Raw genomic sequence first — 19,630 nt, forward strand, 5'->3', positions numbered from 1 at the left:
CATCTGGCACCCTTCCCACTGCCCCAGTGCTCAGATCCCAGCATCTGTTCCTGCAGGCCCCACTGTTCTTGTTCTGAGACTGGTAACCCCTCCTAGTGGCACAGCTCCCAGCCCAAGCCCAGCATCTTGCCATATACTGCTGCAGGTATGGGAACTCACACACACAGAGGAACCTCTCTCCACACGCTCACTTCACCTCTTATGATCACACACATAAAGACACATGCTCCTGCTCACACACCAACTGTCTCTGTCACCCCCAAAGCTATGCAGACCTCCTAGGCACAACCACTGTACACACACCCCTATCTCTGTATGGAAAATGCTGTGTCTGAGCCCTACCAAGAATGTTGAACATGCAAAGTGGACAAGTGTGGTGTTGCTGCAGCCAGGGGTCAACACACTCCCGGTGAAACTCATGGGAGCATGAAATGATCCGCAGTTCCTAGGGAAATATGGGGAGAAAAGAAAGAGGGTGAGTGAGAAGAACCAAGTCCCAGGACCTAGAGACAGGGCTCTCTTGACGCTCCAAGAATTGGGACTTGTACAATGGAAAGAGGTTTAAAGGTGGGCAAACTGCAGACCAGTTTTACATGGAAGAGGCTGTTCTGCAGCCTGGCATCTTGACTTCTGCTTGCTGTGTCCAGCCATGGTGATGTGAGTGTCTAGAGAGGTGTTTGGTGCTCTCCAAAATACGGAGTTTCAGACTGAGCACTTTGGAGAAGCAAACCCCCTTCTTCCCCATTGTTTCAACATGGGCCTGTTACAGACATTTTTAACCTACAGAGAGAGCAGGAGACTCAACTGTAGGTAATTTGAATCTGCAAGCAAGTGCCTTAAACAGAGGCAATGTTTTTTGCCAAAGTTACAAGGCAGGCTCACCTCTGTCACTGCTTGTTCTTTCCTAGCCTTCAGGAGCTGCTGAAAGAAACCTCCCAAGAGCTTCCCACCCTTCCGAACTACCCAGGTCCCCTGTAGCTCCCCCTATAAAGTGGCCAGAGAGCTCAGAGCTGTGGCTAATCAGCAGCTGTGCCCACAGCCTACCTGACCCTCACTGAACTCTTCCAGGCAAATAGCACAGACCGGGGCTGAGCTACAGCTGCTTGCTGAGTCCCACCGAGATGCCTGTCGGCATCTGGCCTGGTACTTGCGTGTGGCTAGTTGCCCAATGGCTTGCATGGTCTGCTGCTGCAAGGAGTCCTGCAAGAAAGAAAGGAAACRGATTTTAAAAAGCAGCAGGGGTAAGGAAGGCACCTGCTGCAGAGCTGGATCAAAGGGAAAAGGCTGCCCTGCRTCAACTGTCAGATCACGAACGACACCTGGCAATGAGGAGCTAAGGCAGCATAGTCTGGCTGTTGGGACAGCCCATCCCTAAACCCCATCCTGTCCCTGCCATCACCACTGATTCCTCCAKGAATGCTAGATGCCTCCAGACACCCATCCATGCTGAATGCCTGCATCTCTCCTGAGCTCCCTTCCTTTGCTAAAGGGTTCAAGGTCCCCAGCTGAGTGCACTACAATTAATTAATTATGATGGACTAATTAAGGTAGGCAGCATGAAGCTTGTTTAAAAACAGAAGAATAAAAATAAGAGGCTGTAATAGCAACACCTGGACAATGCTTTCAGAGATGCATGTATAAATGGTTACAGCTTTGRCTCCACAAGCAGTTTGTCTGATAGTTGAATATTTCCTCAATACAAATATATTGTGTCAAATGTAAGACCTCATGCATTACCATCCACTGGTGGCCAAAGAAGCCAGGGGAATCCTGTGTTCATTCACTGAGGTTTGTTATGCAATGTCATTACAATTTAGATAAAGAGTTTCTGAGTACAGGACTAGAAAGAAAACAGGCTCTGTCTGTGCCTACTCTCCATGGAGATGAACACCAGGACACGGGCAGGGTAAACAGATGTGCTGTTGGCTACCCTGTTTATTCACACAGCGGTACTGGTGTGCCTGCCTACATTCAAACAGAGGAGTATTTAAATGCAACCAATTCACAGCACTAGCAGCAACCTTGCTGGTGGGCAGAATAGACTAGATTAGGCTTTATCAGCTTTCTCCTGCATATGTAGTCCCTAAAAAAGGCAAAGGGTTACCTAAACCCTGCCTGGAGAACTAGCTCCATCCTTCTGGCAGGTGAAGCACCATGGGAAAATGCAGCTGAAATGAGAGAATGAGGAGCAAATATTCTACATGTGCCACTGAATGTGTATGTAGATGGTGATTTTCAGCCAGTTATAATAGCAACGTGTGCTCTGATTTTACAAAGCGAGTAAAATGTTCTTCTTTAACCTCTAGTGATACAAGCCTTCCCTCTGAGAAATCCCTTATCTCTTTTCTGATTCACAGGAGTTTCATGAGCTGGTCCAAAATCAGGCAAAGATTTTGAACTTTGACAAAACAAATCCCTGCCTAAAAGTGAAAGGTTCCCAAATTTTAAAATGCTGGAATCAGAAGGTTACAGTAGAAAATATCAGATGACCTCAACTATAGTGTCCAGCTAAGAGATCTGTCCATCCAGAAGATAAATTCCTCTGTGGCTTTGCTAGCTATGTTTAAGCAGATATACAAGAGTAAACGTTCCTATTTACATCTGCCCTCATGTACTGCTTTAAGGAGACAGTAAGTTTATATTTTCCTACTTTTCATTTCTCTTCCATTTTCTAAATGGAACTATTGGAGATTTGGTGGTGATACTCATTTCCAGAGAAGACTGTGTAACCTGGTATACCCAAAATAGACTTTGTTACCAACAGGAGACATCTGGTGCTAGGCAACCCATATCACTCAGCAGTGCTGAATTTTTGAGCCCCAAARCTTGTCTTTCTACAGGAAAAATGGGGTTTTCTCAGATCTGGAAACATGTCTGACTCTGGAAAGATTTTTATTTATTTTCTTAGTTTCTATAAAACTATTAAAACTTCTATTCTCCATCAATACAGTCATTATTACTAAAGTGAGGAGCTTGTGACCCAGCTTTGCTGCTCCGTGTACTACAGCCTTCGGCCCTGGGACAAACTCTGAAATGGTGCTGGGGATTGTGGGAGGCTGTTGCACTGCTGGTGGGGCAGCATGAGAACTGCAAGGCCACTGTCCAAGTGATGACAGCCAATCTCAGAAACGCACTGCACATCTCTGTGACRTACATGCCTCATGTGGCCAGGTCTCCAGTTTGCGTTGCCTTTTTCAGACTGGGCCCACGGTTGTCCTTGACGCATTTCTGCTCACTCAGACCCATTTCTTCCATGAGATTCTTACCTGAGTCCTGTTCAGCTGGCACTTTGTGCGGACAACAAAAATCAAAATGATGACAACAACAGTGCTGACCACTGTGAGAAGAATCCACACGTCATAATCTGGCTGTTGAATAAAACAGGAAAGAAATTATCCTTGGGTGCTAGGGTTAGGAACTAGAGGCTAGGCAGGGGACTCCTGATCTCTTCCTGACCATCAGCCATTTGAATACACAATTCTTGGCCAACTTCTACCTACTTGCTCTTTACAAGTAAAAGACAGATCAATTTTTTTCCGCACATTCCAGCAGGAATCAAATTTCTCTCTCTTGCAGCATCTCAGCTCATTAGAGGCTATGGTTTAAGGTACGATAAGATGAGAAAATCGAGGCTTAGCCTCACCTGAACAGACAGGAAGTTTTGCCTCACTCTTGATTAAGTAAGAGAAACTGTAAATAAGCTGAAGTACTTTGGAGTATTCATTTACTGCACGTTATCTAAATGCTGAAAAAGCTGTGGCCTCCATCCCCAGGAAGGAAAGCTCAGTACTTTGGGGAAGTCCTATTCCAAGGCACAGGAGCTTGGGAGAGAGGATATAGAAGGCAGTGGGAATAGTGTCTCTCACCCAAGCTGGTGGCTCCTTGACCTCTATCTTCACATGGGCCTCTCTGTTCTTGTTCACAACACCCATGAGAAGCTCAGCATCATGGCCTCTGATCAGAACCACAGGCTGACTCAGACCTCTGGGCTTTCTCAGCTGTAAAGAAACAAATACGGTGAGAGATGATCCAGAACAGCCTGAAACAGAGACTGTGTCTGCTTCCCAGGCATGCCAGGTGCCTCCCTTCCACAAACACTTTTGAGACCAAGGCTGCCTTCCCAAGCCTATACCATCACTCTGTGAAAACTGTTCTACGTCAGATGGAAGCTTCTTGTCCAGTGTTTCATCAGCTCTTCATTAGGATGGCTTACTTCATTTCCTCCTATAGCTTAACCCATGATGGTATCTCTTCTTCAAGTACAATTGGACACTCTGCTCAGCTCTTCCTGTGCTCCTCTTTCAAGTCCCTGTACAAAAGTTCTTGGTCTCTCCTCTCCCATGTGGCAACTGCCTATAACACTACTACATGCTGCCTTCTCTACAGTAACACTTCATCTTTTTCTATGGGACTCATGAGAGAGTCTTCCCCCTCCACTTCATTTGATCTACATGACATTCAGTTTGTTCTTATCATATGTGCATTTCTCCACTGTGGACACATAGTCCAAGCAGCTTGGCATGGGCTGGCTCAGCAAGTAGCCAAGACTGCTCTATTCTCCAGGTCAAACTGAACTGACGCCACAGACCACTTCCCATATGCTCAACAACCTTAGTTTCACCTCACGGACCTTCACCCGCTGCTGCATGTCTCTGTCACGAGGAATTAAGTTGCAAGTGCATGAAAGAACCATGAGGACAGCTCCAGGGACAAGGAGTCAATCCAGAGTTTTGCTTAATTCAGGTTCCAGCWCTCCTTATTTGTCCTTTTATCTAACACTGGATGTTTTTCATTATCCCTTAATTATTAAAGTGGGTGAGCTATTCCTCTCCAGAGATGGCAGCAGTCTTTGTGGAAGGGACCTCTGGAGGTCTCTAGTTCAATGTCTCACTTGCAGCAGTGTCCCACAACAGCAGACCAGGTTGGCTGTGCCTTGTCTAGACAAGGCTTGAAAGTCTTGAGAAATCATTCTTCCTCTAGTGTACAGCAGGGTTTTCAGTAAGAGATAGGCTCTGGTATCTGTGACTTTCCAGGGTAGGTATCCAGCTTCTGGTAGGAAAGATAATTGAATAGATAATGTCCTTGCATGGTACTGTTTGCAAGCTTCTTAGCTTGCTTGTATTGCCTGAAGATCTAGATGAGTCATGGGGTTAGCAAAAGAGAAAAGTGCTCTTTGTGTGTATGGATGAGCTGGGTAAGAGCTAAGATTCAAAGCTAGCTTGTATTAACTTCCTGGGATCCAGTGGCACCTGTACCTCCCACTGTCAGTGGTTGGTGGGTCCTGATCTTGCACATTTTGGGATGTGCCAGGAGGACTGAGGTTTATCTGTTAGTATCAATGGGGTCTGTACCTGATCAGCAGCACTTTCATCATCGGTAATGTCAAAAAGGATAGCACGGGCTCCACGCTCCCCCGCCAGCTTCGCCTGTCCAAAAGAACAAAACCTTGAGTGGACATTTTACATTGTACATCTGTATTTGCATCTGCTGTTTGGATAGGCGTTTGCCTGGCTCTCCATGGAAGAAAGAAGTCTCTGCTGCTTTGACTGAGAAAGTAGTTTGTATGCATATTTCTGTGCTTGTGCTGAGCTGCAGTGAGACCAGTGCTTGCTCTTGCTAGAGCTCTGTGGCTCTTGGAAGACTTTCCCTATAGTTGCAGAGGTGCATTAGTTGGTAGTTTTCCACCAACAGCAACTCATAAATCTAAACATCAAATCTGCTAAATATCCATGCCATGTGCGCCTTTGCTTCAGGGCTAGACTTGCTAGGGAGCGATCTGCAACTGTGTTAGCACTGCTCATGGCTATTTAACCCCTCCATCCGAAGAGAGCAAAACCCCTCTGCAGATCCCCTATTCTCATCATGGTTGCACCAGCCGTGGGCTGTCTACACATCTGATTTCCATATACATGCACTGTACATTACTTTGTATAATCCCTGTCCCCCACATTCATCAAGGAGAGGCTTAGGTGATCCCTGGACTGCAAGTCTGATCTAGGATTATGAGTCAGATCACTCTTGCTGTGCTTTTCACATCTGTCGTGGTCTGACAGAGACAGCTTTGAGTTCCCCTGCAAAATGAGTATAAATGTCATCCTGGTCAGGTCAAAGCGCATTGCCTAAAGGGCTTCACAGGTTCACCCATGTCCTCCTGCCAAGCCCTTTGAGCCCTCCTGGTAGACAAGGCTGCCTCTTGTGAAAGGAAGACAGGAAGGTGAACAAAGTGCAGGGCTGGGCCGCTGTTACTCATGCAGAGTGCTTTGATCTGTGCGTCCCTGAGCGACTGTGCAAACAGGGATCTGCCAGGGCTGCTGCAGCAGTTTACCCACTGCCATGCCAAATGCCAGCTCAGGGGGCAGAGGTTAGTGCTGCAGCTTCCCAACTACAGTAGCAGACACAGTGTACCAGGTCTAGGGCTGACTGAAGGGAAGTGGCTTTCCCACCTCAGTGAGGAGCAGCAGAGCCAAGCTGCAGGGTCAGCTCCCTCCCTTGCTCGGAGGCAGATGCCTCAATTTGAGGACAGAGCTGGTGGTGTGAACAGAGGCACCAAGGATTGTGACAACACCAGAGGTCAGGGGATTGGGAGATAGGGCTTAAGCCTCTGAATCCCTGATGGTATTTGACATTCCTGGGTTTGGTATAATAGATGAGGAAGCTGGAAAGTGGAACTAGAAGCTCAGGGCAGGGATCAGAAACTGGGGTCCTTCYCAGGATCAAAGGATCCTCAGCATTTGCCAGCACTGAAGAACAAACAGGACATTCAGGTAGTGAATTCCAGCCATTGGAGCCAGTCAGCCTTTGCTGAACAATGAACAGCTCTAGATTTTATCCTACTAAAGACATCAACTATAGGGGAACAAATTAATGAAACTGGGCAAATGACACTTCACAACATTTTTCTGACTATTGTTGCCTTCCACGAGTGCAAAGGATACAACTTTGTTTAAGGTATTCACAAACTGCTTGCTGCAATCATTTTGTGAGTATTTGCTGTCCATGCAGCTGATCTCTTCAGCCACACAGCATACCTGATTTACCTCTGTGAGGACCGAAACACTTTTAGTGCAAATGTGGACTGTATATGGACTGTTTTGAAGATTTCAGCAGGCTGTTAACCTGCATTGCAATCAAGGGTTCACTCAAGGTCAGAGGAAAAAAATATACATACAAAATTGCAAAGGTTACAAGAAAAGGGGAAACAAATCATTCTGAATCAATTCCTGGGGTACTTTCCATGTCTAACTCTGTTCTTGCAGATCAGATACCTTTTCTACTGGTTTTAATTTTGGATGCTGAGCCAGTGGCTAGAATTTAAGAGAAGAGAAGCAGAAAAGAGCATCAGGCAGCTGGATAAAGTTATTCTCATGCCAGGCTTGAAAGGACTGTCTGTGTACACTGCTTGGCAGAGTGACAACTAAAGCAGAGATTATGATAACACTTTGCACATGGCTATTCTTATCATCGTTGATATAGCACTGTAATTCAACATGCAGAATTCTATCGCAGGAAACACATGCCAAGGCAACAGGAGCTCCTGCCCCAGAGAGTCAGGCTCACTCCAAGCATAAAACAGCACCAGCAGAGGACAAGATGAAGGCTGCATAAAATCAATACCTAGCAGAAAGAGAGGTTCAGTGGAGACTTTTAAAAGTAGAGAGGGAGTTTGGTGAATGCAGGACACTTGTTCAAGTACAAGAAGCAGGAAAAGAGAAAGTGCATAGGATTGTTGGCTGGGCCCTTGTGGTAGAGGGCACATGTGAGCTCTCAGTGCAGCATCCCTCCAGCTCCCAGCYGATGTCCAGGCCTCCCCAGCCCATCAGCCTCTGTGCAGTTGCTCTAGGTCACCTCCCACAGCTACATCCCTGATCATGAGGAGAAGCACTGGGGAAAGAACAAGAAAAGTGTCAAGAAGGGCAATATGTGTGGCACTGAGGTAAGGAGCTTGGTGGGAGGATGGAGAAGCAGCCGGACTTTGATATAGAAGGACARCAGCTGTGTGTATGGGGTGGGGTGAAGAGGCCATGGAGGTGGACTGCTGAATGATGATTTGCCTGTATTTTCTGGCTAAACTAGACCATTGTGGGGGAGCATGGCTGTAAGCTCTTAGAGGTGAGCTCTTAGAGTAAGGCTGCCTACAAGCAGCATGGTGACCAAATCATGTTCAGCTGAAGAAGGCTCTCAAACAAAACCAATTACTACATGGATTCAGCTCTGGTAGCAAAGCTACGATGACTTAGGGCAGTGAACAGTCACTCTGTCAAGTCATGAGTATGCTAATGAATTGAGGAGTTTATTTTATTTGGAGGGTTAGAGGTCCTGGAGAAGTGATCAGGAGCTAGGGAGGATGACCAAGGTAGTGTTCTCCCTGTGCAGGCTTTCCTCAGCCAGTCCTTGGACTCAATAACATAACAGCATTTCTAGTACTCAGATCAGAAGTTGAGTCAGGAGAGGTTAAACTATCAAAACAATTTGAAAAAATCTCTTTTTAGCTTCTAAGAAGATTAGTTTTGAAGCTGGTCTTTCCTCTCTGTTCAAGATCCTCCATGTTAGTTGCATAGATCAAATCAGCCATTGCTGCTTCTACCCTCAATGTTCTCCCAACAAGATGCAGCAGCTAGCAAGCACTGTAATGTGATGATCATGTCTAGAGAGATAGCAGAGAGCTGGAGTATCCAGCTTGGCTCCCTAAGGCCTTTTCAGAGCCCTCATTCTTGCATTCATCACAGGCTGCCCTGGAAGCAAGGCACGTGGATGTCCTGCAGCCATCCAGGCTATGAGGGGAAACCTTGCAGGGTACTGTCTGGGCTTCTCACACCCTGTGAAATGATGTGATGTACGCTCCTGATATCCCTGGAGGTCCTGGACAGTGAGAGGAGTCAGAGGTGTTTGCCTCCAACATGCATTGAGAGCTGCGCTAACATGCAGGTCTAGCACAGCCTACACGTCCTGTCTAGGGTAACCACCAGCTCTCACATATGTGCAGTTGTGATGGTTTACTCAGCAGTTCAAACACTCCCAGCTTTTGTTGCCGCAGCCTTTGTGAAAATACTGCTGAATATGAGAGAAAGGCGAGCTTCAGGGCTGCAGGGACACCTCAAATATGGCAACATATGTATCCAGTAAAAGCACTGGGCTGCCCCTCCGGAGGGCTGAGATGCTCCTTTTCTTTGAACTAAAGCTAACAGTGTTCAGGATACTCTGTGTCTAGGGGGAGGCCTCTGCCCTGAACAAGAAGCCAGAAAAGATGCTGAACAGGAAGGACTGCTTGCTCAAAAGGTTTGTCTGCCCTCTTTAGCTGAGCTGCAGAGAGGGCAGAGAAGGGTTCCTGTCACTTGTATTCCACCACCAGCAGTAAGTAAACATGGGCTACATCACCTGAACACAGTCCAAATAAAGCAAAAAAGAGCTAAACACATTTTTTTTCATGTTTGTATGATCCTTATGGAAAACAACACAACATTTCATACATAGACAATGATAAAAGGATGCAGACTGAACTACTGAAGAAAAAGCTAATGCTAGGTTTATCCACTCAACTTTATGAGAGATGCAAAGATTTTAAGGCTTATAATAACCCTCATTCTTACCTGACTTCCTTATTACCAGAGAACTGTACCAGTAACTTCAGCTTTTCACATAGTAACTGCTGTTTTACCAAGATACCTAATTCACAGGAGATTTGATTTGAAAACATTTAAGATCTCCAGCCACTTTGTAATGTTGACAGTGGCCCTCACTGTTAAGAGTCACGTCCTAATTCTAGATCATCTAGTCTGCATTTGTCTGAATTGCTCAGTCCTGATTCTTGATGTGCCAGTTGCAGTGAAGTACTATGATATTATTTTTAAAGACATGGCCTCAGAAGATGTTCTCCATCCATGCTTCACAGAAAGCACGGGAAAATGGGCATAGAAAAGCATAAACCTCTTCAACAGACTGGCAAGTAATGAGAGGCTGCAGAATAGAGGGAAGGGCACAAGGCTGGCTGGCAGTAAAGCTCATGTGGTGCTGGGGAAAGGTCTGAGCTGTTCTAGAGCAGTCAGACTGGAGTAAATTCCACGCCAAAGCTAGCCAGTCCAAAAAGCAGAGAACAACGGATATTGAGGTTGGCTGGCACAGTGATTCTTCCAGGAGACCTCCCTCTACCTGTGGTCTCTTCTCCACCTCCCAATAGCTCTTTTCTAGCCTGCAGCCTCCTCTCACTTTTACTCTTTTCTGCACAAGAGCTTCTTTTTACATATTCATCCCATTCAGCGCATTTTTGCACATACCTTGTTAGCCAATGACAGGCATGGGTTAGGATCTCGATCTGGCTGTTCAAGCTTGACAATGGTGATGAATCCTGATTCAGTGTGTTCATCCTCACTGGTGTTGCACAGGGACAGCGGGTGGGACTGCATTGAAAAAAGCAAAGGAAACTCAGATCTTGGGGCTCAGCACTGTAAAGGATGTTTCAAGCCTATTGCAAACTTTGTACTTTATGGACCTCCTCAGAACAAGGTATAGGATACCTCCAGGACCTTGGTAGTAGGCATCACAACTACGTCACCCCACTGAGTAAATCATGGCCCTGTGTGACAGCCTGAGATATTAAGCAGTGTCACTGTGGCTCTGAATACTGTAAGAAGCAAGTCACTGTCAGATTTTTGGTCCAGCAGGAAAACGTCACAGAGAAAGATACAATTTCTACCAAGGGCTAGACACAAGTCTGGTTTTGTCCCAGTCATAGATATTCAAAGCCAGAACAGCTTTTGGAATCAGAGCCCTTGGTTTCTGGGACAGAGCATCCCAACAGCACAGGTGCTGCTGCTGCAAGACATACCTGTGTCCAAAGCCCTCAGGACTCGCTTTACACATGGCCACCTTGCTTCCAGAGTAGCAAGCTCTGGGCAAGGCTAAGGGATAACAACAAAAGCAAGCTTCTGGTGCCATTGCAGTAAAGATTCAGTGCTGCTTCTATCTATCTCAGCTGTTGAACTCAACATCTCTCTGATAAATTCAGAGAGGATAAGAAGCCAAAAAGGTAGTGAGAAACTGAATGCAGGTAACAGTAGAGAACCAGGAATGAAAGGGGAGAGGAAGAAATCTTGATAACCACACCCCAAGCAAGTCTTGGAAAAATGGTCATCAACTTGAGGTAAACTGCTCACAGCAGGGAGCAGAGCTTGCAACCGATGGTGGAAGACAGTGCAGGACAGGACCTAGGCAGGTGGGTCAACCCAGTGTGGCCACACACCTCTGGAGAGCATCTTCCTGGGAGACAGGCTCTCTCATCTTCAGAAGGTAAAACTATGGCACTGGGAAAAATGGGGATATTTCACATAAGTGCCATCAGCAACAAGAGTTGGACCAGGGTTCCTGCTTTGCAGATGACTGGTCAGATGTACAAGGACAGCCCAAGCTCTCCCTGCCCTGCGGACATATATAAAACCCTTCAAACACTGTTTGTCTTGAGAGGTCAAGAGCTACAGACCAACTGATCTCGGCTCTGTAGACACAGGGCTGACCTAGCCCACCACCACACCTTGCAGAAGCAGAGCCAGCAGATCAACATGGGGTCATGGAGCAGAAGTTAGCAGCTGGAGGCCTGCACAAGCCGTATCTGCACACACCGTGGAGACACAAGCTGTGGGACTAACRTCTGCCAGCACCACTTGGTTAAAGCTTCAGTGGTAAAACCCATTCAAGGTGATGCAGAGCCTGCCCTGCTGCCGGGGCACGGCTGTGACATGCAGCGCCTGTGCATTTGTCATCACGATGACATCTGCTGAGAGCTTTTCTGATCCCTGCCTGAAAAGCATGTGACAGCACATTGCTGATTTTTCAATCTAGAGGTGGATGAAAGATGGTTTTGTGCTGAACGACTAGAGGCWGTAGGAAGCTGGAATTCAGTTCTTGGCTCGCTCTTGGGAGTCCTGTCACCTTGCATAAAACCGCCCATCTCTTCCCAGAAAAACTGGCCAGGTTCCTCCTCTCTGAGSTGTTCTGTGACTAAGCGGTGGTGTATGAAGCACACAGAGGTTATGGTACAGTAAGAAAAGCCTGTAAGTACTATGGCTGTTGGACAGCATTTAGTAATGCATCAGTGCATGGAAGTGTGGGAAACAAGCAAGGAAGCTCAATGTTATAATAAAAAAGATTAGCTATCCCTCAAGTAATTTTACAACAATATCCCAATGCTGTGCAAAAAGGCTGTTGATTTGACAGACTTAAAAATAAGGAGAAAAATTCTGATCCCTGCTCTGGCCCCTACATATTGCTGCAAGAGCAGGCCGGGGGAGACTCCACATTCTCCATCCTCCCTTAGCCATCCATGATACAGGGGCTGTGAGGCAACATTGCCCCCACCCTGCTGCCTGGCCCCAGAACTGGTCCAGAGTATGCAAAGAAGCCAGCTGACATGATCTCACCCCCTCAGCCAGCATGGGGAACAGTGCAGGGTGGGTAACASATGTTTCCATCTCTCCAACAGCTGCTTATTGCAGAAGTCCACCAGGTTGGGGATAAGGGAGTAGGAGAATGAGGATCATTTCACCCAAGTTCACACACACCAATCATGCCATTTAAGAGATGAGTGGGTCACTTAGACTCCTCATCAGCAAAACCTAGTACTTCAAGGCAGTGTGGCTCATATGGGCCATTTTTAGTCATGTACTTCAGGATGAGATGAACTGTGCCCATTTCTTGCAGTTGACAACAAAGGAGTGTAGATGATTAGCTAAGATGCAGCCATCTGCACTGTACACCTCAAAAGCTAGGGGAAACAAGTGGCACTTCCAGCCACTCAGAAATGCAAAATATCCTTGTTGAGCCTCCTGGGTCCTGGCAGCCAAAATCTCTGCCCATCAGAGCCTCCGWGGCTGGAGAAGACATGAACACCCCAGCAACAGGCTGAAGGCGCTGGGGATGGACAGTGGAAAAAAAGGCTGAGGATATCTGCTCAGAGTTAGGAGGCTGGCTGGAGAGCACAGGCAAGGCCTGGCACACCATGCCCTGCTGTCTTTGTGCCTGCCAGATCCGACCAAAGCTCTGCCTAGCCCCACCTGTTCTTGCAGCCTCCAGTTCAGGGATGACTTCATGTAGTGTGTTTCTGTAACTATCTGGGCCAAGAGATGAATATCTATCACCAGAATAGCTCAGCAAAACCCCTGGMGCTGCAGAAAGGAGCTCCCACCACTTGGTGGGGCTCTTGGATGGATCCTGCCCCTCTTTGCCAAGCTCAGCCGCAGCGTGAGACATAGCTGCTGGCCTGTCCACCCCACTGAGGCCAGGGGGATCCCTGGGAATGAGAGGACCTTCCTGCAGCCCCTTCCCACAAACCAACGGGGAGGTGGTCCAGGAGTTATGGCAAAACTTCAGAGTGCCCAAGGCCCAGCTGGTTCTGCACAAGTGCTTCTTTGTTAGGTGGCTCTGAGGGCATTTCCAACACACCAGCAGAAAGATTTAAGGGAATACAGAAGAGGTGCAGCAGCATTTGTTYCTGGGTAGAGGCAGGCTGATCCTCTCCCTGGAGACCTGCCTGTACAACTGCTCTGTGCGAGTGTGAAGATCCCCTTGAARCTGGGCTTGAAACAAGGTGGAGTTTCCTGCTGAAGATCAAAGGCTCCTTTATCCTCCCACTAAGCTCTTCTGGCTCAGGGTAGCCTTCTGCTCTCRGTTACCCATGTGTAAATATGGTGACCCCACAGGAATCACAGCTTCCTCCTAGAAGGGTAATTTACAGAGATTGCCCCTTTGATCATATGGTTATATCCATCAGAACAGCAGAATAGATGCTGCTTTCAGTCACGGAGGCATTTTCATGTTTGGTACTATGAGGTTCTGCCTGCGCTTTGAAGCAATAGAAATTTGCACCAACTCTGAACGCACAAACACACAGGAGCTAGGTATCTCAGAACAGGAAGAGATCTTACAAAGCCATGGAAGTCACAYAAAAATGGATGAAGAGCTCCAAACACCATAGACATTTGTGGCCTATTCATTGTCTAGATTTTGAGAAATCTAATGCCTACAATCAGAATGGCATTAAAAGAATCAAACATAAGATTCTCAGCTATCCTTCAGGAGCTCAGACACCAGGTGTAAGGGATAGCACCTTGACCATTTTCTGAAGGCATAACCTGTTACATTTTAAAAAAATGTCTACAGGATAATATGGTGCGTGATTAACTAGCACGTTCTTTTGTTGCCATTCTCCCCATTCATCTTTCCCTTGCGATCTCACTCCTCCTATCTAATCCATAATAATATGAGAAGACAAAAAATGTCAAAATGATATATAATTTAGACTTCAAGACATGTAATTGTACTGAGCTAAGCACCATCAATTCTAGAAATTCAGAGCTCAAGGTTTGCAGGGTAGCAATCAAATGTGTTAAGACTTGGGAGCGTTCAGAAAAAGCTCCCAAGTAACTCAGCGTTTTTCTGAAGCAATGGCAGGCGTTGCCCACACAAAGATGAATGTAGCATTTGTCTGTGATCCTAGGTGGCTTTTCAGAACAATTCTGCCTTTTTCTCTTCACAGTGCCATGACTCTTATATTATGTTTGCTTGACTGGGAGTTTTCTGGGTTTTGGTTAATATATTATTTTAATAATCTTACAAAAACAGAAAACAGGAAATGCGAAGAGCATGTCTCATGCTACTTCTAATAATTCAAAGATAACCCAGAATAACCCTCCTGCTGACTTTATTGAGCCTTTAGAGAGGAGTTCTGGAACTCTGGAGAAAACCTAGCAGYTGGAGCGCAGTGGCGAAACTGGCCCTGCAATTGCAACCGACCTGATAATCCGGCGCGGCCATCCCCAACCTGCTGCAGCCCCCAGGCAGCAACACTGAGCCAGTACCATACTGAAGGCAACACCATATTTTCTTTTCCTTTCCAACTGAAGAAAACCTCTGTCTGTGGAAGGCAAAACAGGAAAAACAAGCAACTTCAGAGGGTCTAACCGCAAGATGGGACACTGGCAGCCTGTTGCAGTAGAGAGACCAGCATGGTTTAGGGAAGGATCAGAAGGACTTTGAGGGCTCTACCAGATGTGCTGCCATTCATCAGTGAAACAAGACAGCTGTGCCCAGATGGCTGAGTGAAGGACTGGACACAAGCACTGAACAGCGGGAAGGACCTAGCTGGGCTGAAAGGATTTGTGGATCACTTTCTCAGTAATGGTGGCAAGGCACTGGCAGCTCTTAGAAGAACATTGCTGGCCAGGCTTGCTGGGTAACTGGGGGGAGAGGATGCCTCCACCTGCAGCTTTCTGGAATTGAGAAGCAACACATCCTGGTACTGCTTGCAGTTGCATCTGGCCCTTATTGAGAGTGGCTGTGAGGCTGCTCTAAGTTTCTTAGGGCAGTGAACTCTGGGAGGAAAGGGATATTTTTGCTGAGTGCAGAGCAGCCTCTTTGTGATGAGGATTGCTGCGCCTAATCACAACGTTAATGATAAACACTGAAAATAAGAGCAACATTAAGATAAGCTGCCACAGCTCCAAATGAGCTTGGGGAGCATACACGAAACACAGGCAGCAGCCCTGGAGGGGCCAGAGAGAAGTCAGGCAGCAAATTGAGGTGGCTGCTGCCAGGGAAGACCTGTTGATGAATGCCTCAGAACCTTCTCTTTGATTTTCTGATACGACTGGCCATTGTGGTCTTTTCCTCTTTCCCTCTGGGACACCTGATCTCCCTTGCCAAGCAAGGGTCCTTTGTTTTGTGCATTCCTGCCAGGGGCACAACTGCACCTACAAAGGGCACGGCAGGCAGAGCAGGTAAACTTAGACTGCATCGGGGTAGCAACAAATAAGCAATATGACGGCAAGCTGAGAYCCCTTCCTCATGCGGGGGAGCTGCCCCACAGCCACCTGTTTCCAGGATGGTGGATCTGATCCAGACTAATGGCTCCCGGGTTATTCTGTAACAAATTCCTCATCAGGCACTAATAACATCTTGAGGCTAAGAGTCCAGCCTATGAGTACCTTCCTCAGCACTCTGATGAAAAGATCAGGTGGCAGCTAGGAGGGATTCGTCTTCACTTAACAACATACCTGTCATCTATCCAAGCAACATGCTCCACTCATCATTGCTCCAGATCACTTCCTTCCTCTTCCTCTACTTTCTCCTTCCTTTTGGTGCTATTCTAGTCATCAAGCTTCAACAAAGCAGGAAGACTGGCTCTTACTATCCACATCCTGCAAGTGGATTTCTTGGCACTTCCACTACTGCTTGTATTTTGCATGACGGAGCATGGCTGCATACTGTGGTCACAGGACAAGGGTAGTCTCAGAAAATAATCTAGGGAACACGTGGAAAACCAAATGATTATGAGATTCCTCAGTGCAGAAAGGACTCATGCTCCAGCTGCCTGCTCTTGCCACTGGGCTGCAGAGTCAGGATCTCTCATTCCCTCTGAAATCAAGGCTTGTACATACATGGCTGCAAACTGGCTCACAGTCTTCAGAAGAAAAGGGTTTCTCCAGACAAGACATCCCAAACTGTGCTGGGTAGGGCACTTTCTGAAGCTGGGGACCTATGTAGCACCAACTGCCACAACCTAGAGGTCATTTCTTTTTCCCCCATTTCCTTAACCCACAGCATCCCCTTCTTTTCTGTCTTTTCCTTCCACATCACTTCTTCTAAAATACTGAGCTTTTTTTCCTGAACTTATCCCAGAGTCTTTGCCACTCTCTTCCCAGTAGACCCATTATCTTCATAAAACTTATCTCTCCCACCACGCTTGCACCCACTCATATATTGGGCCTGAAAACTAACTGATATTGAGCAGCCTTGAGCTAAACCTGCAGAGGCTGGCAAGACAGGAGCCCCAGTGCCCATGGAAATGTCCTAGGAAAAGCTAGATATAGAGCAGTGCTAGATTCTCACTTGGGGGCTCCACTTATAAAACAGTAGAAAAAAGATGACCTTGAGATGACCATCTAGCCCATTTTGCTGCCCTAAGGCAGGATCAACTAGACCTAAAACATTCCTCAGAGACACTTGCTTAACTTGTTTTCAAGACCTCCAAAAATGGAGACTCTTTACCCACCTCAGGCAATTCAGTCCAGTGTTTCATTCTCCTTAACACAGTATTTTCTAATGCCTGATCTGAATCTATCTTGCTGCAGTTTAAGCCTGTTAATTCTTATCAAATCAACTATGCCCATGGAAAAGAGATTATTCTCTTTCTTTTCCCAGTAACCATTAAACACATCGGTCCTTTTTCTGCTCGCACTAGCATCTTCATGGACAATGGCTGAAAAAGGACTGCTCCTAGAGAAGTTCATAACAGCAAAGCAAAATGAATTATTTGCCTCAATTTTCTCTACAATAGAATTCAGAGCACTTCACATACCAGATGCTTTCTTTGTGGTGGATGACTCAAAAGAATTGACTTGATCTGAAGTGTCAGTAAAAAACATTTTAGAACCAACCAAGGACATCATAGAAAAGAAAGGAAGAGAACAGGACAAGATGGTATTCATCAAAGGGCTCTAAAAAACAAAGATAGAAAAGATAGAAATGGTAAACTGTTAACATCAGCATACAACTTGTCACTAAATTGGCCTCAATACTAGAAAAACAGAAGGCAGCAAATACAGACCTAATTTGAAACAGAATTTGAAGAGAGATCCAGGCAGCAGATCAATAAGCCTGACTTCCATGACAAAGAAACCAGTAGAAAACAACATAATGAACAAAAGGGGAATAACTAATATGACTTTGGTAAAGAAAAGTCATGCCTCACAAAGCTATGGGCTTCCTTGAAGCAGGTAGTAAGTATGGGAATAAGAGTAATTAATACTGTATACTGGTATCTCCTCTTGTTTTTCTATTACAAGATCAAAGCTAAGAAAGGTGACAGAATATTATGAAATACTACCCCAAGATCCTCTCAAGAACTAAGAATAGGGAAAAAGTAGGTCAGTTTTTACAACGGAGTGAACTTTCCAATACAGTTTCAGAAATGTTGTCCAGAACACTCATAAATGATTTGGAAAATGAGAGGAACAGTAACTGACAAAGTTTTTCAGTAATACATAAGTATCAAGTTGGTAAATATTAAAACTGGCAGCAAAGGGATCTCAAAATACTGAACGACTGAATGATAAAAGAGCATATGATGTTAAAAAACGTAAGTAAGAAAAGATATATCTAGCTATTCCATGCAGAGATGAGCTCTAAGTTAGCTATTAACACTCAGGAAAGATCTTGGAGTCACTATGAGTAATTTTATTGAAATACTGTAGTTAAAAGATGAATAGACTACTAAGCATTACTAGTAAAAGAATAAAAAAATAGAAAAATCTACTAGATAAAGTCTCAGTGTGCAAACAACTTGAATATTACAATACTTCTTGGTCACTCTATCTTAAAATAAGGAGCTATATCTGTACAAGAAGAGATTAAATATACCAAGATTCTTGAGTCTAGTAGAGACGGGCTATGTTAGAGATACATAAATCACAAAAAAGCACGGAGAAAGTAAATCAAGAATGATTACTATTTCTCAAACAAAAGAACTAGGGGCATCAAATGAAATCATCAAGTAGAAATTTTAAAACAAGTTCATTCTAGGTACAGTGAAACTGTGGAACTCATTCCAACAGGATGCTGCAGAAGTAAAACCAATTAGACAAATTCATGGAACAAAAGATCATGAAGATTTGTTAAACACAAATATGCGAAGACTCTTGAGACAGAACTTGTTGGAAGCTGGAAGCTGCACAGAAGGAAGCATCACTCTGTGCTTGCTCTATTCCTGCACGCTTTATCCAAGCATTTAATACTGACTACTGTCAGAAGCAGGATACCAGGCTAGGTGGACCTCTAGTCTGACTCAGGGTGACCATTTTTACATTAGGTTCTCAGGACAGGACTGAGAAAAGAATCACAATTCTATCACCCCATACTGTAATCAACCAAAGTCAGGTGTTCACAGAGGGAGAGCTGTTGCCCTCAACCTGTCCTTCTTGGTGGGAGTTAAGAGCATTTTCCCATTGCTCACCTCACAGTCCCTGACCGCTCTCAAAATCTGTAGTACTGTCCTTGCTATCTCAATATCTGCCCACCTTCCTTCAATAGCTATGAGGTGAGAGCCCCCCATTTCAGGGCTGCACAAAGGGCTGTGCAGAGGAACTACAGAAGAACGGACTCTGCTCAAAGTTTGCTGCACCAGTTTCTGCAGGCTCACTGGCCACCACCACTGACTGCACACTTACCTCTCTGCTGGGAGACTTTCTTCACAACTATTTTGGCTAAAAATTAAATAACATAATAAAGCTGAAATTCATCGTCAGTACCAGAGAGCCAGGAGAGCTTCTTTTGCACCACACGCTCTTCCCGAAGATTAGCAGTGCCAGCCTCTGCCTTACTGCATTACAGGAAATAGCTTTGTGATTTCTGACTTTGACCCAGAACCAGCATCTCACAAACATGCCAGCAGCTTCATGCCTGTTACTATAATATAAGCATAGGACTTTGCAGGAATTCTTTATACTAAAGCACACAGGGCCAGGAGAGGTTGATGTTGTTTTGTTCAGAATAGAAGGCCTTCCACCTGCTAAACCTGGGAGTATTTGGCATGTGCAGTTGGTACAGGAGGTTACAACAAATGGAAATGCCTTGTTGAAAAGACTCC

General features: G+C 45.7%; 1 protein-coding gene across 1 annotated transcript in view; it reads right to left on the minus strand.

Annotated features, from left to right (window-relative positions):
• The window catches only part of RNF43 (ring finger protein 43), a 66,934-nt gene that overhangs the window by 10,967 nt on the left and 36,337 nt on the right, over positions 1 to 19,630 (minus strand). The window contains exons 2-7 of the mRNA XM_085308392.1: positions 10,272 to 10,394; positions 5,352 to 5,426; positions 3,867 to 3,998; positions 3,267 to 3,368; positions 1,045 to 1,200; positions 343 to 445 (exon numbers count right to left, since the gene is read on the minus strand). Of these exons, the coding sequence (XP_085164518.1) occupies positions 343 to 445; positions 1,045 to 1,200; positions 3,267 to 3,368; positions 3,867 to 3,998; positions 5,352 to 5,426; positions 10,272 to 10,394 (691 nt within the window). The remainder of the gene's footprint in view (positions 1 to 342; positions 446 to 1,044; positions 1,201 to 3,266; positions 3,369 to 3,866; positions 3,999 to 5,351; positions 5,427 to 10,271; positions 10,395 to 19,630) is intronic.

Source organism: Rhea americana, unplaced genomic scaffold (assembly GCF_003343005.1).
Source record: "Rhea americana isolate MKP2758 unplaced genomic scaffold, rheAme1 scaffold_274, whole genome shotgun sequence".
Taxonomy (NCBI): Eukaryota; Metazoa; Chordata; class Aves; order Rheiformes; family Rheidae; genus Rhea; species Rhea americana.